The sequence below is a fragment of the Eptesicus fuscus genome, chromosome 9 (genome assembly GCF_027574615.1).
Source record: "Eptesicus fuscus isolate TK198812 chromosome 9, DD_ASM_mEF_20220401, whole genome shotgun sequence".
NCBI classification, from domain to species: domain Eukaryota; kingdom Metazoa; phylum Chordata; class Mammalia; order Chiroptera; family Vespertilionidae; genus Eptesicus; species Eptesicus fuscus.
Genome location: NC_072481.1, coordinates 41534293 through 41547747, shown reverse-complemented (window position 1 = coordinate 41547747; position 13455 = coordinate 41534293). Strand labels below are relative to the sequence as shown.

General features: G+C 40.8%; 1 protein-coding gene across 1 annotated transcript in view; it reads left to right on the top strand.

Moving 5' to 3' along the window:
* The window catches only part of C9H1orf87 (chromosome 9 C1orf87 homolog), a 74857-nt gene extending 63211 nt beyond the window's left edge, over positions 1 to 11646 (top strand). Inside the window, exons 9-11 of the mRNA XM_054721291.1 lie at positions 706 to 785; positions 4082 to 4289; positions 11486 to 11646. Coding sequence (XP_054577266.1) covers positions 706 to 785; positions 4082 to 4289; positions 11486 to 11646 — 449 coding nt within the window. The remainder of the gene's footprint in view (positions 1 to 705; positions 786 to 4081; positions 4290 to 11485) is intronic.
* Positions 11647 to 13455: the final 1809 nt, after the last annotated feature.

Below are 13455 nucleotides of genomic sequence, written 5' to 3'. Positions count from 1 at the left end.
TTTGTGTCTTTTTCCTGAACCCTAAAGAAATTTCTTCTATCCATGAAGACAGCCAACTGAGCAACTTGTAGAATCCCTGGGTTAAGGATGCTATTCAAACATCTTCCTGCACAGGGCCTCTGACCACTGAAAGGAGCAAGGAAGGGAGAAGACTAAGGTTTTACCTGAACTTCAGGCACACACCTGTGTGGAGCGAGAGGCAGAAGTGCCTGCTTCTGTATTAAGAGACAGGACCACTCCCCAGACTGTAAAAGCCCTCCTGATTCAGGGCGGTTCAGGCTATTGTCTGTGCTTATCTGGAACTCTCTGTACCAAGTGCACCCCACCATCACTTTGCCTGGAAACTCCTACTCACGCTTCAGGTCCCCAGTTTAAGTGTCACTTCCTCCAAGAAGCCTTCTTTGATGCTCTAACACTCACACATATCCCAAAATAAGTCTAAATATTTTCACATTCTCCTGTGTTGTGTTTATGATAGTTGGTAATGAAATGATAATTTTGAGTAGTTATGTTGCATCTGCCTCCCTTTTGAGAGCTCTATCAGGCCAGGAATTGGCCTTTCTTACCCACCAGTGTATCCCCACCACTCAACACAGTGCCAGCCATATAGCAGAGCCTCAACATCTTCTTTGCCTGGGGGCATATGTGTATGTACTAAAATGCAGAGACCAAACTAAACCCTTCCACTTTTTATTTCTTGTTCAGGAAAGGAAGGAAAGGAAACCTCTGCCACCGCAGTGCAGGCTGAAGGCCCCGAGATGTCTCAGGGCAAAACCGAACATCTGGTACGCACCTGGGTGTATGGAGCTCGGGGAGGGTTTCACCAGTCCTGCCCCTTCTGGTCTCTGATGCTGGGTGGGGCCCTCCCTTCTGGGTTTTTTATTTCCACCCAATACCTTGATGTCAGATTACCTTTGACTTTGAGACTCTCCTCCAGCAGAGAAGGGAAGTAGGACTCCTAAAGTGTGGGCTGGTCCCTGTCCTAGCCAGCATGTATGCAGAGACCTCATCATCACTTGGTGATAGGCGTGCCATCTGCCCCAAGAAACTGGACCTGTAGCACGTGTACAGGGTCCCTCCAAAGCCTGTGACCCATCCACCAGCTGCTATCAAAATAAAGGATGGTCAGGAGACCTATTTTAACATCTTCAGCCCAGCTTCCAGAAACTGAGGGTGACCTTTTCACCAGACATCACATTTTAAAATATAATGGGTTCTCTCTTTGCTTTAAAAGAAATCTGGCAAGCAGTAAAAATCTGTTTTAATATTCCCAGCACTTAGCCAGGAGGAGATGCAGACAGAATTGAAAACCAGCCTGAGTTTTTCTGTTGTTGTTGTTTTTGAAATGCCCGGATTAGAACATAATTCATCTTAAAATGACGGGAGGCCTCTTCATGCACTTCACACTTTGAAATATTTTAGAAAAATAGTATCCATTTTGGCAAGCCGCTTGCCATGCAGGAAACAGCAGCAAACGCTTTCTCCTTGAGTGTTAAGTCTGTTGTGAATACGATTATGAAAAATATACTTTGCTCTTTTATTTTGCCTCTTTTGGAGGGTTTTGCTGCATCTCTGCAATAATTGATGCTTCTCACATTCCTGTATCAACAGAATTCAGAAAGGGAAATTGAAGCGGAGGTTTGGTAAAGCAACTTTCTTATTGCCCCAAATAAAATCACTCACTCATTCACTGATTCACCGAGGAAGCATGTCTTAAGAACTATGTTCCAGCCACTAACCAGACCTTGAAGACATATAAGTGACTATGCCACGGGCCCAGTCTCCAGTTCTCTGGTGGAAGAGAGAGGTACTCTAATAACTATTATAACAGCCCACAGTAAGTGCTATGGTAGATAAAAGGGCTGCAAAGAAGCTACAAAGAACTGCCCCTCACCCAGCTGCCAGGGAAAGCTTCCCTCAAGAAGTGAAATAAGACTCCTGTCTTGAAGGATGAGTAGGAGGAGCCCAACCAATCAATGCGTAAGTGGCAAGAGGGAACAGCATGTATAAGGCATAAAACAACCTCATTTTTCTCTGGTTCTATGTGGCTGGTGAAAAAGATGTATAAGTAGGACTGAAAGAAGATAGCAAGAGCAAGAACTTGATGTTCTTGCATGCCGAGAAAGGCATTTGGACTTCATTTAGATGCAATGGGACCAAAACAATATAAGATGTGTAAGTGAGTGAATGAGTGAGTGAGTGAGCTTAATTCGGGTCCATACAAATTTACCCTTTCCCTGTCTTTAGTGGTCAAACAGAATGTTGAACTATCTAAAGAAATATAAAGTTATTTAAAATCAGTTTCTCACCTCCAATGATCTCTTTGGACCCTCTAAATATCCACCAAACTATGGAAATGTGGTTTTACCTGGGTAGATAATCTAAAGCTTCCTTCAGATTTCTAAAGTGACCCAAAGCTCTAACAAGTATAAGATTCCCTCACCACTCAATTTTCTTTATGTAGCTTGCTGATTTTCCCAAAATTGATTTTATTACAGTGGATTTTTTAATATTAATCTCTTAAAAATTTACTGGTTGCTGATCCACCATATGGGTACAATTTCATATATCATTCTGTTATTTCAAATGAAGCAATTCTTCACATCCCTAGTAGCAGCTAAATCCACGTTTGTTAACAAACTCAAAACTTGGCTTCTTATTACAATTACTATTGTTTAGAGCTATTGGATTTTTTTTTCATAGCTTATAAGTGAGAAGTTTGAAAGAAAGGTACAAATATTGGGAAAACTCAGGTATTTGAAAGTTGGGGGGAAGCACAGATGTTATACACAAGTTAGAGGCATAATTCTATGGCAAATTAGTTAACTTTATTTGGATTGCAATTTGAGAATCAACCCTACCAACATAATTTATTGGATGAATAGAGAAGCATATTATGCTACCTAAAGTTAGAAATGTAACAATGAACTAAAATCAGGTTCTTAGACATTACCATAACTTCCTCTATCTTTTCTCTCCTCTCTTCTGTCAACTCTATATCTCTCTTATCTATCTACCTATCTATCTATCTATTATCTATCTATCTATCTATCTATCTATCTATCTATCTATCTATGTATCTATCTATCATCTATATCTCAATTGACCAGCTTTTGCTCATTTCTGGTACACAGTGGAAAACCTGCTGGAGTACCTACCTCTCACCCAGAGATCTCCGTTTGTCTATCTCTCTGTCTTTACCTCTCACAAATATTTCCAAAATCACTAGACAATGTGTTTATTGACCCACTTTGTATTAGATGCCCAGCCCTATACTAAGTACTTAGATATATGTCGGTTCTCTCTACAACCATGTAGAGAGCAGCAATTCCTGGAAAAGTGGAGTTGGGTAGAGCAAACTATAACCTCTCTCTACATGGTAGGTGACAGGATGGCCCTGCTGGGACTTGTTTGTCTATTTATTCTTTAAAAAATCTCTATTTTATACTGAACATGGGATTATGATACCAAGATGAACTAGACATAACCTCTACACCCTTGCTCTAGTTTTGTCTACCATTCAATGCATGATCTTAGAAATCACTTCCACTCACCTCAGCTTCCTTTGTTAAATGAATGGAATGGACAGAACTAGAGATGCTTTATGGTCTGTTGTAATGAACCACTAGCCTAAAGTAATATCACTGTTGTTTCAACCACTCTTTGCCAAGAAACTCACATTCATGATCCAGAGGTTTTCCCACCAAGATGTTGTAAGCATTTCCTGAAGCCCATGCCCTGTTGGTGCCACTAATATGAAGACTAGACCATCATGAAAACTCTCAGCCAGTTACAAAAACTTTGCTTTGTGTAAATCAGAAATGCAAACCGAATAAAAGTCATGATTTCACCCTTCTCCTTAAAAACACACACATGCACACTCAGATAGTTTACATCCAACAAGACTTGGCAGATATGGCCCTATGGCACTGAGGATTTGAAACTCATCCTCCTACCTTTATAAAGCCAGACCTTGCAATAAATCGTACTAGTTGTGTGGTCTCATCTTTGGCCAAAAGACTGGAGGCGCTCTGGCTGATGAATGTGCTGCCAGTGAGATTCTTGTGTGTTTTTTTGGTAGAAATCTCCTGAAGAGGAGCTGCAGTCAGAAAACCTTCCTGCTGAGATTTCAGCCCCCAAAGATCCCCTGAGCTCTTTGACGATCAGACCAGTCTCACAGCCGTTTGTGAGTCCAGTGATGGAGAACAAATCTGAAGAATATGAGATGTGGATTGACAGGTTCAGGAAGCTAGAAAATGCCCTCTACCTGTGTGATCTGAGTAATACAGGTGAGTGTGTGAAGCTGATATACCTTTCTCTTCATGTTCTAGTCTGAAAGTGGACACATCTTTTTTCACTTCTTAAAAAATACAATTTGCATATAAACCTAGTGCTTGGCACTGTGCTGAGCACAATCAAGAAATATAAAGATGAATCAAGACATGAATGAATCCCCCACCAGGCTACTTACAGTTTCCTTGTGTCTCTGATCCTCCGTCCACGCTACTACCTGAGTCTAACCTATAATCCAATCTCATTCTCCTAAATAAAATACGTCAGCATGCCTGCTAACAGGCTAACTCCAAACTTCTTAGCAAGGCAAAACCTGGGCCCTGTCCACCTGACTGATGTGTCTCTTCTTCAATTGTTATTCTTTTAGCATATCTTACCCAGTCATAATGAATAACTTGCCTTCCTCAGACTTGCCTTGCTTTCTCCTGGAGCTTGCCTTTTCTAACCCTACACCCTCCATCTGAGCTGTTTGCCTCTTTTCTACCTACCCCACCGCCTGACACCTCCCATCTTTTCCACCGGGCTTCTTAATACCTATAAATCTTATATGTTGGAACTGAAGCACTATTCCTCTGAGACTTCCCTGATTTCCCCAGACAGACCCAGGCAAACCTTTATCTGGTCTCTCAGCATTCTTTAACATCCATTATCATATTTGATACAGTGTATTTTTTTAGTCTAAGGGCTTAGTACTATCTCACCAGTAGACTACATTACCTTTTTACCCCAGCACCTTGCACAATTCTGTTTAACATAGTTTTGAGGCAGCAAATAAATGCATGAATGTACACAAATAACTAAATCCAAGATGGAAGGCGCTAAATGCCATTAGAATGTGCTGTGTGGGCATTCAGAGAAAGGAGAATTCCTTCCTAGTGAGGTGATCAGGGACTGGATCATAATGTGAAATGGATCATTAAGATAAAAGGCAGTTTGTATACAAAGGAATGAAATACAGGTTCCTTCCTGGCAAAGGTGCAAGTTGGCCAAGCAAAGTATTATGTGTAAAGCTCAAAGCAAGGAGTTTGGTTTGGGTAGAATATAGGTGCTATTAAGAAGAATAGTAATTGAATGTCAACTGTAAATTAAAACAAAAAATAAATAAAAAACTTAAAAATAAAATAATAATAAAAATTTTAAAGAAGAATATTAAATGATAGAGGTGGATATATGGGATGGGACCAGATCTAGGAAGCTCTTAGATGCTGGATCAAAGAATTTGAACTTAATGAAAAGACAGTGAGTAGTTTCTAAGCAGGGGAGTATGTGATAAAGTTGTATTTCATAAAGATCCTTGATGGTGTGACTGAATAAAGAAGATGAAAGCAGGAAAAAAGGAATGGAGGCCATTGCAATGTCCAAGTGAGAGAATGAATTCCAGAACTCAGAGAATTGGGGAATGGAAAGGAGGGAGCTTATAAAAAAGCACATGGACTGAAATTGTTGTATTTAATCACATATTGTGGTTCATGAAGAGTTAGTTTATGATATGTGGAATCTAAAAACATTGAACTCAAAGAAATGGAGATTAGAATTGTGGTTGCTAAAGAAAATGGGGAGACATTGATCAAAGGGTGCAAACTTTCAGTTATAAGAGCAATAAGTTCAGAGGATCTACTGTGTAGGGTGGTGATTAAACAATACTCTTTGTATACTTGAAAATTGATATGAGAGTATAGCTTTTATGTTCTCACCATAACAGTATCGACAACAACGAAATGGTGATTATGTGAAGTAAAGGTTGTTTTAACTAAACTTATTGTGGTAAACATTTTGCAATACATACATGTATCAAATCATCACATTGTACACCCTAAATTCACACGCTGTTATATTTCAATAAAACTGAAAGTAATTAATTTTTTAAAAGTTAGCGTACACATCAGTACTCCCTAGAAGCAATTATACAACAATATAAATGCCTGTCTTTTCATTCTCTCTGTGTTTTTCTTTTTGTTTCATTTTGTTTTGAATTGCCCAAGGAAATTAAATATAGACCACATGAAGAATAACTACCCTCAATCACCCAAGGACTTTTAATAATTATAACAAAGAAAGGAAGTTTTCCAATGAAAATTTATTTAGCTGAATCAAAAAATAATTTATTAAGCATCTCTTATGAGACCAGCACTGTACTAGAGGCTGGACTGGGAGGGAAACAAGAAAGAATGAGACATGGCCTCTGACCTCAAAGGCCTTTTAGGTAAGAAGGTAAGACACAGGGACTAGCAATAGTTTGATACCAATCTTTAAAAAAAAAAACAGCATATAGTAAAGTATTACAATTAAAGACACATATAAGAGTTAAAGAGTCCAAAGGACAGTGAGAGAGAGGAAAAGAAGCTCATTGTCTAATGTGAGCTGGGATACTCAGAGAGGGCTCCATGCAAAAGAGAGCTTGAGATTGGCCTGAGGAGCAGTAGACTTTGGATAAGTGGGTAGTGCATTCCAAGTTTGAAACCATCTTCTGCAAAGTTTGGAGGTTGGAATGAAGTTTGGCGAAGGGCATGAACAGGTCAGAACTCGAGACTCATGTTGGTTGACTAGTGAAGTTGAGATGCTATTATGAATCCTGAGAGCTAGGGTGGGGCTTCATTCTCTACCCAGTGTTCAGCAAAGGTTCACCCAGAGGACAACACAAGGAAAGCTGAGATAGATCATTTAGGGAAGATACTGGAGAAAAGGAGATTAAAAGGTTATTGAAATAATCATGACTCTAGGTATTCAGACCAGTACTGTGAGAGTGGTGATGAGTTACACACAAAAATGAAACAAAAACAGAAAACTGAGTAAAAATAAAAGACATTTTCAAAGAAACAAATGCTGATTTACAATGATGGATGATGGATCATAAACTTAGTTGCTAAGAGACTCCCCAAAGACCAGGACCTTTCTCATGCTTCTGAACTGTTCTGAGGAAAAATGGCATTTTGTTGACTTTGGAGGCAGAGTCCAGCAGATCTGAAATGCCTTTCTCATGGCCTCTTTACTATTTATGTCTGTTTTCTCTGTTTCTAAGAAATTCAGTAGTTCCTCAACAGCCAAGGAATGTGTCAGGCAGATCTGGAAACATCTATAACTATCTTTAATTAGGAAAGAGGATTAACTGAAGTCATTTTGTTGGCTTATTAAGCCCAGTATTCAGCAGACCACCACTGCCCCATTCTAGACACTGAGCAGATGATACCTATTTTGCCCACTGATGAATCACTGTTCTTTATTATGTGCAAGAAAATATGTAGGCCAGGGTGTCCTCCATCCAGGATGATGGCAGACCATCCATCATCAAATTGGCATTTCTGGGAACCTACTTTGTGCTTATTTTCTAATGGGGGTTGTCAAGAAAATATCCTTGAGGAGAAGGAATAAGAAATGACTGAATAACTGGTCATGTTTTCTAAAGAAGGAAGGGAAGTTGAGATAAATGTTGGGATGAATGGTAGATTTAGAATTTTCCCAGTGAACTAAAGGCTGGATAAAAAGTATTTTAGAGTTCAAGGTGACAGAATGCAATGAGAGCCCTCAAGGACATTCTCTGGATGGGTCTAGACTTTACATGCACTGCCTCACTGACACCGCACATCAACCACATGTTGAAGGAATTAGTGTCCTTATTTTGGAGGAGAAAGCCAACCTCAAAGTAAGAAGGTGAACCATAATTCAAATCCAGATCTATTGGACTTCCCACTACACCAAACTCCCATGACATACCAGAAAGAACATGAGTTACTTTTGTTGCTTTGTTGACTTTTACCAAAAGACCTAAATTCAAGTTCAGATGTTACCAATTTCTGAGTCTTGAAAGCCAATCACTTATATTCTGTGACCCTTTCCCTCCTCTATAAAAGAGGATGGATAATAATAAAATGTACCTTCCAGATTTGAAAAAGGGTCACATGAGATCTGAATGTGCTTTGTGAACTATAGAATGAAGTGGATGCTAAAGAGGTTCTTCTTATTTCTTTCATTTTGATTCTGGTGGGAGAAAGACCAGCTTTCTATCACTAAGATGGATTATAAGGGTTATTTCAGGCAGCTGTCCTGGGCAGCCCCTAATGACTGTAAATCAGACAGATACAAATGCCAGTCAATGGGCTTCTTTTTCAATCCTCACCTGAGGATATGTTTTATTATTATTATTATTGGATTTTAGTGACAGAGGAAGAGAGAGAAAGAGACAGAGAGAGAAATATTGATGTGAGAGAGAAACAACGAACAGTTGCCTCCTCTTTGCTACGACCAGAGAACACACCTGCAAACTAGGTATGTGCCCTGACTGGGAATCAAACTTGAAACATTTGGGGGTATGGGACCACGTTCCAACCAACCACCCAACCAGGGCCGGCAATGGACTTTTGTTTGACAGTAGGGAGTCCCTACCAATGATAAAGCTTAGAAAGTAGTAGAAAATGCCCACACACACACACATACTAGTGGTGATTCCTAAATGTGTTTTTAACATTATTTAAAATTTTTAATTAAAATATACACTGAAGTATATATGGATATATGTTTTTAATTATTTCTTTTTATTAAAATACATTCTTATATATTTTAAACAATGTTGATGTTATAATTGCTATAATTATTCTCTGGTATTAACTGCACTAATGAGTGCTTACTAGTTCTGGGCCTTTTGCTAAGCACTTGCTATTTTACTGATTTTTTATACAAATTTTATTATCCCTATTTTAAAGTTGAAGAAACCAAGGCTCAAAAGGTTAAAGTACTTTTCCCAGGCAGACACTTACTCCAAAGACAGGGTCTGAGAAAGTGTCCTGAGGGATCAATTCCAGGCCAGACCAACAGCAGCCACCCAATCCAGAGATCTTCAGCAATGCCCTTGGCCAACATCAAAGAAAAAGATTTCTGCAGAAGAAAGGACCAACATTCTAACAGAAGAGATAGACAATAAACAAATCTGAATAGGATAGAAACAAACAAACTGGGATAGGATGGGTGGGATATAGACTAGGACTGGGCAAGACAGAATAGAAGTGGAAGGAATAAATCACATTAGGACCACCTGTCTGTAGCCCACTGATAAGAACACCCATTGGATGGGAGCTCAGAGGGGCACATTTTGCTTAACAGTCCTTACACATTCCAGTGGAAACAGTATTTGGTAACTTACACAGAGATGACAGGCATCCACTAGACCTCTCTCTCATGAATTTTACAATCATTTACTACAGTCTGCACAAGTACAAGAAAGTAGTAAAGCAACATCTAAGGGATGTATCTTTCATCTCGATATTTAAAACCTTCTCATTGATTCCGCTAGCACAGAGCTTCACAATCAAGGAACATATCCAGAAAACAATATGAGCCTGACTAGAAACACTCTACTTCCCCTAATTCTATAATCTAGAGAAGTGATTTAATGTATGGACTTGAGCAACCTTGGACAAGTGACTTGCCATCTCCACATCTGTTTCTCACTCTGTAAAATGGGTTCTCGTGGGGATTGAGTGAATCGTTATTGGTAAAATATTTGTAGGGGTGCCTGAAAATGGTGAATCCTATATAATAAAGAGATAATATGCAAATTGACCATCATGCCCCCGCACAAGATGGCTGCCCCCATGTGGTCACAAGATGCCCTCCACAAGATGGCCGGCAGGGGAGGGCAGTTGTGGGTGATCAGGCCAGCAGAGGAGGGCAGTTAGGGGCAACCAGGCCATCAGGGCAGGGCAGTTGGGGGCAACTGGGCCTGTAGGGGAGGGAGGGCAGTTGAGGGGGGGGGACCAGGCCTGCAGGGGAGGGCAGGTAGGGGTGACCAGGCCTGCAGGGGAGGGCAGTTGGGGGCAACCAGGCCTGCAGGGGAGGGCAGTTGGGGGAGACCAGGCCTACAGGGGAGGGCAATTGGGGGTAACCAGGCCGGCAGAAGAGAGCAGTTAGGGGCAACTGGGCCAGCAGGGAGGGCAGTTGGAGGAGACAGGGCCAGCAGGGGAGGGCAGTTGGGGGCAACTGGATCAGCAGGGGAAGGCAGTTAGGGGCGACCAGGCTGGCAGGGGAGGACAGTTAGAGGTGACCAGGCCGGCAGGGGACGACCGGGCTGGCAGGGGAAGGCAGTTGGGGGAAATCAGGCCAGCAGGAGAGCAGTTAGGCATCGATCAGGCTGGCAGGGGAGTGGCTAGGGGGTGATCAGGCTGGCAGGCAGAAGCGGTTAGGGGCAATCAAGCAGGCAGGGAGGCGAGCGTTTGGGAGCCAGCAGTCCCGGATTGTGAGAAGGATGTCTGACTGCTGGTTTAGGCCAGATCCCAAGAGAGGGTGCAGGCTGGGCTGAGGGACAACCCCCACCCCAGTGCACGAATTTCATGCACTGGGCCTCTAGTTTATATATAAGTATCAGTCATTATCGTTATTGTTGTTGTACTTTAGTTAATTTTTTGCATATCTTTTAGCTCCAACTGGTTGGAAGTTTCCTGAGGTAATAGACCACCTTTATAACCCCTCTATATTCCCAACCACAGTGTCTGACATATGTAAGTTCACAATTAGGGGCATATGAATGAGTTGTTGATCTTATCTGATGGCACGTTCTACACTTAAACTCTTTGCAACTATTGAAATCTACCTAACCTTACCATGGAAAACAGGTTGGCACCTGTATATACAACACGTGGATACCAGAGTAAATCCAATATTGATAAACATGGCCATCTCTGATAGACAGATTCAGACTCTGAGCCACAAGGAGTTATGTGGTTTACCTGTGATTACACAGCAAGCTGGAAGGAGTCACAGTAAATACATTTCCAGAAAGGCATGAAAATGCTTTTTGAATCCTGCATGTTTAGGAATATGTTTGGATACTTCACAGATAAAAATAAACCAGAACAATTAAAAATTATTTTAGCAGACACCCCATCTATTTCAAAACTTGGCTTTTTAAGTTTTATGGCCACAAAGAACAAGCTTAAATTGCTTTATAATCTATCTACAGATATTACTGGACCCCCATCTCCTCTCCCCAAAGTCACCCTAAAAATCCTCCTGGCATCTATGATGCATACCTGGACTAGAAATATCTTTTTAAGGTGTCACTTGATTTTTAAGAAGCTTAAAGTTTCAAAAATATTAGTATTTCATGGTTACTCCAAAGTCATTCAAGCTAATATATTTTGTATTCTTTTTTGTTTTCTCTGTCCTCTTTTAAAAATGTCCCACCAACCCCACCTAATAATAGGAGTCCTGGAGAAGGAACGAGCCAGGCGCCTCATTCACAACTACAACCTCATTTACAACCTGTCCCTGAGCCCTCGGAAAATCGACCAGGCCTTGAGGAGATTCCGTTCGGGAGAAAATATGCTCTTGGAACCAGCACTCCAGTACTTAAAGGAGCTATGATAACAAGCCCATATTGTGAGAACAGATGTTTCCTTTATCTCCCTTTTTACCCGCACACATGTTGATCCCCAGCCCGAATGTAGTGGTGGAGGCAGGCGCTGTCAGGGTAGAGGCCGATGCAGCTAATGTAGATGCTTTGGACTTGGCCTTGGTTTCTGGCTGTGATGCTCGCTCATAAGCAGCTCAAAGTGATCCGAGAAAATCAGGTTTTCTCTTCTAAAGTGGCAAGAACCCAATTTCTTAAAATCCCCTTCTATTCTAATAAAGCTTATTATGAATATTACATATTTTTTCTACATTGCTGATCAAACTATGTTTTTGCAAACCCTGCATTTTCATATTATAAAAAACAGGCTAGATGGTGTCAATTCCCCAGAATGCCTGTCACATAATAATCCTAAATACATTGTTGTTGGATAAGTAAGTCAGCCCTTCTTCTAGTCACTGTTCTGGAAAATATTTCCACATTATAGGAAAAATAAAACTATTAACAATATATTATCTTAATACTAAGAAGTAGAATTCCAACTGAGGTTTTCTAAACAAGCCCAATATTTTCTCTAGCACAAAACTAGATAATGTTACACTGTCTCCAGGGATGTTTTCCCAGAGTACTGGATAGAAGTTTTGAGGAGGGACTCCTGGGACAAAGAATTCTAGAAATAGGTAGCATTTTCTTCACTTCTTTTGGCAGAAAAATCAAGCAAAACTTTCCAGCAATTTTCAGTTCTTCTATCATTAACATCCCCCACACCCTCAACTCTGCACCTCCCACACCAACACACACTTACACACCACACAGGTAGCACGAGCTCATTGATGAACACTGGTCCAGGACTTCAGATACAAATGTGTTCCCAGGACCATCATTAATGCCGAATGACCTGGATCCTGGTTTTCTCATCTGTATGGGAGATAGCAGGAGGAGTTGGGTTCAAGGGAAAAAGCAAACAGAAAGCTCTCTGAGTACCCTCATTTATCCATTGTATACAGTAGGTGTCTTTTCATAATGTCTTTTGAACAAAACCTTATGAACAAAATCATTTGGATCCACTAACATAAATGACCTCTAAGGGCCCTCTGGTCTAACCTGCTTTCATTTTTATAATCCTTGAGTTGCCCAGAGAAATGCTTCTGGAGGCAGACTGATCACCTCTATAACATTCTAGAACTCTTGGACCTACTAGCTGCCTTTTAGGTCAGAGAAGTAAGTCAACAGATGTGACTTTCTCATGCTAAAAATACCAAATGCGGAAAATTAGAATGTTAGATCAAACAATTCAACATGCACGGGCAACTACTATGCACTAGGAACTTGACATATTCTGTTTCATTCAACTCTAACAACGCAATAAGGCAGTTTTTACAGCTCAGTTTCATAGATGAGGAAACAGAGCCTCAGGGAAATGACAAGAAAGCTTCTGGGTTGGGCCTGATGATAACTGGGCAGATGTATAGGGCATTTTGGAAAGCACTGGTCCCATGATACTTAAGATACCTCTCTGTGGGGGAATGGATTGGAAAAGGAGTTGAGGTAAAGGAAGGCCCTGAACGTGAAGCTGGGGTTATCAGACTAAGTCATAAGGCCCTGAAGGGCAATGATTATACCTGGCTCAATTCTTTATGTCCAGCATCTATGTATAGCTCCCAATATATGAGAACCTCATTAGCTACCAAGTCAGACAACTGTAGGGAACTCCATTGGCATAGCATGAAAGGTGTCCCCAGAGCTAGGTGACTACAGATGGTGCATACCCTGTGCTTCTGTAGAGTTGATTGGGTGAATACTTCTAGAAGTAGGATAGCCAT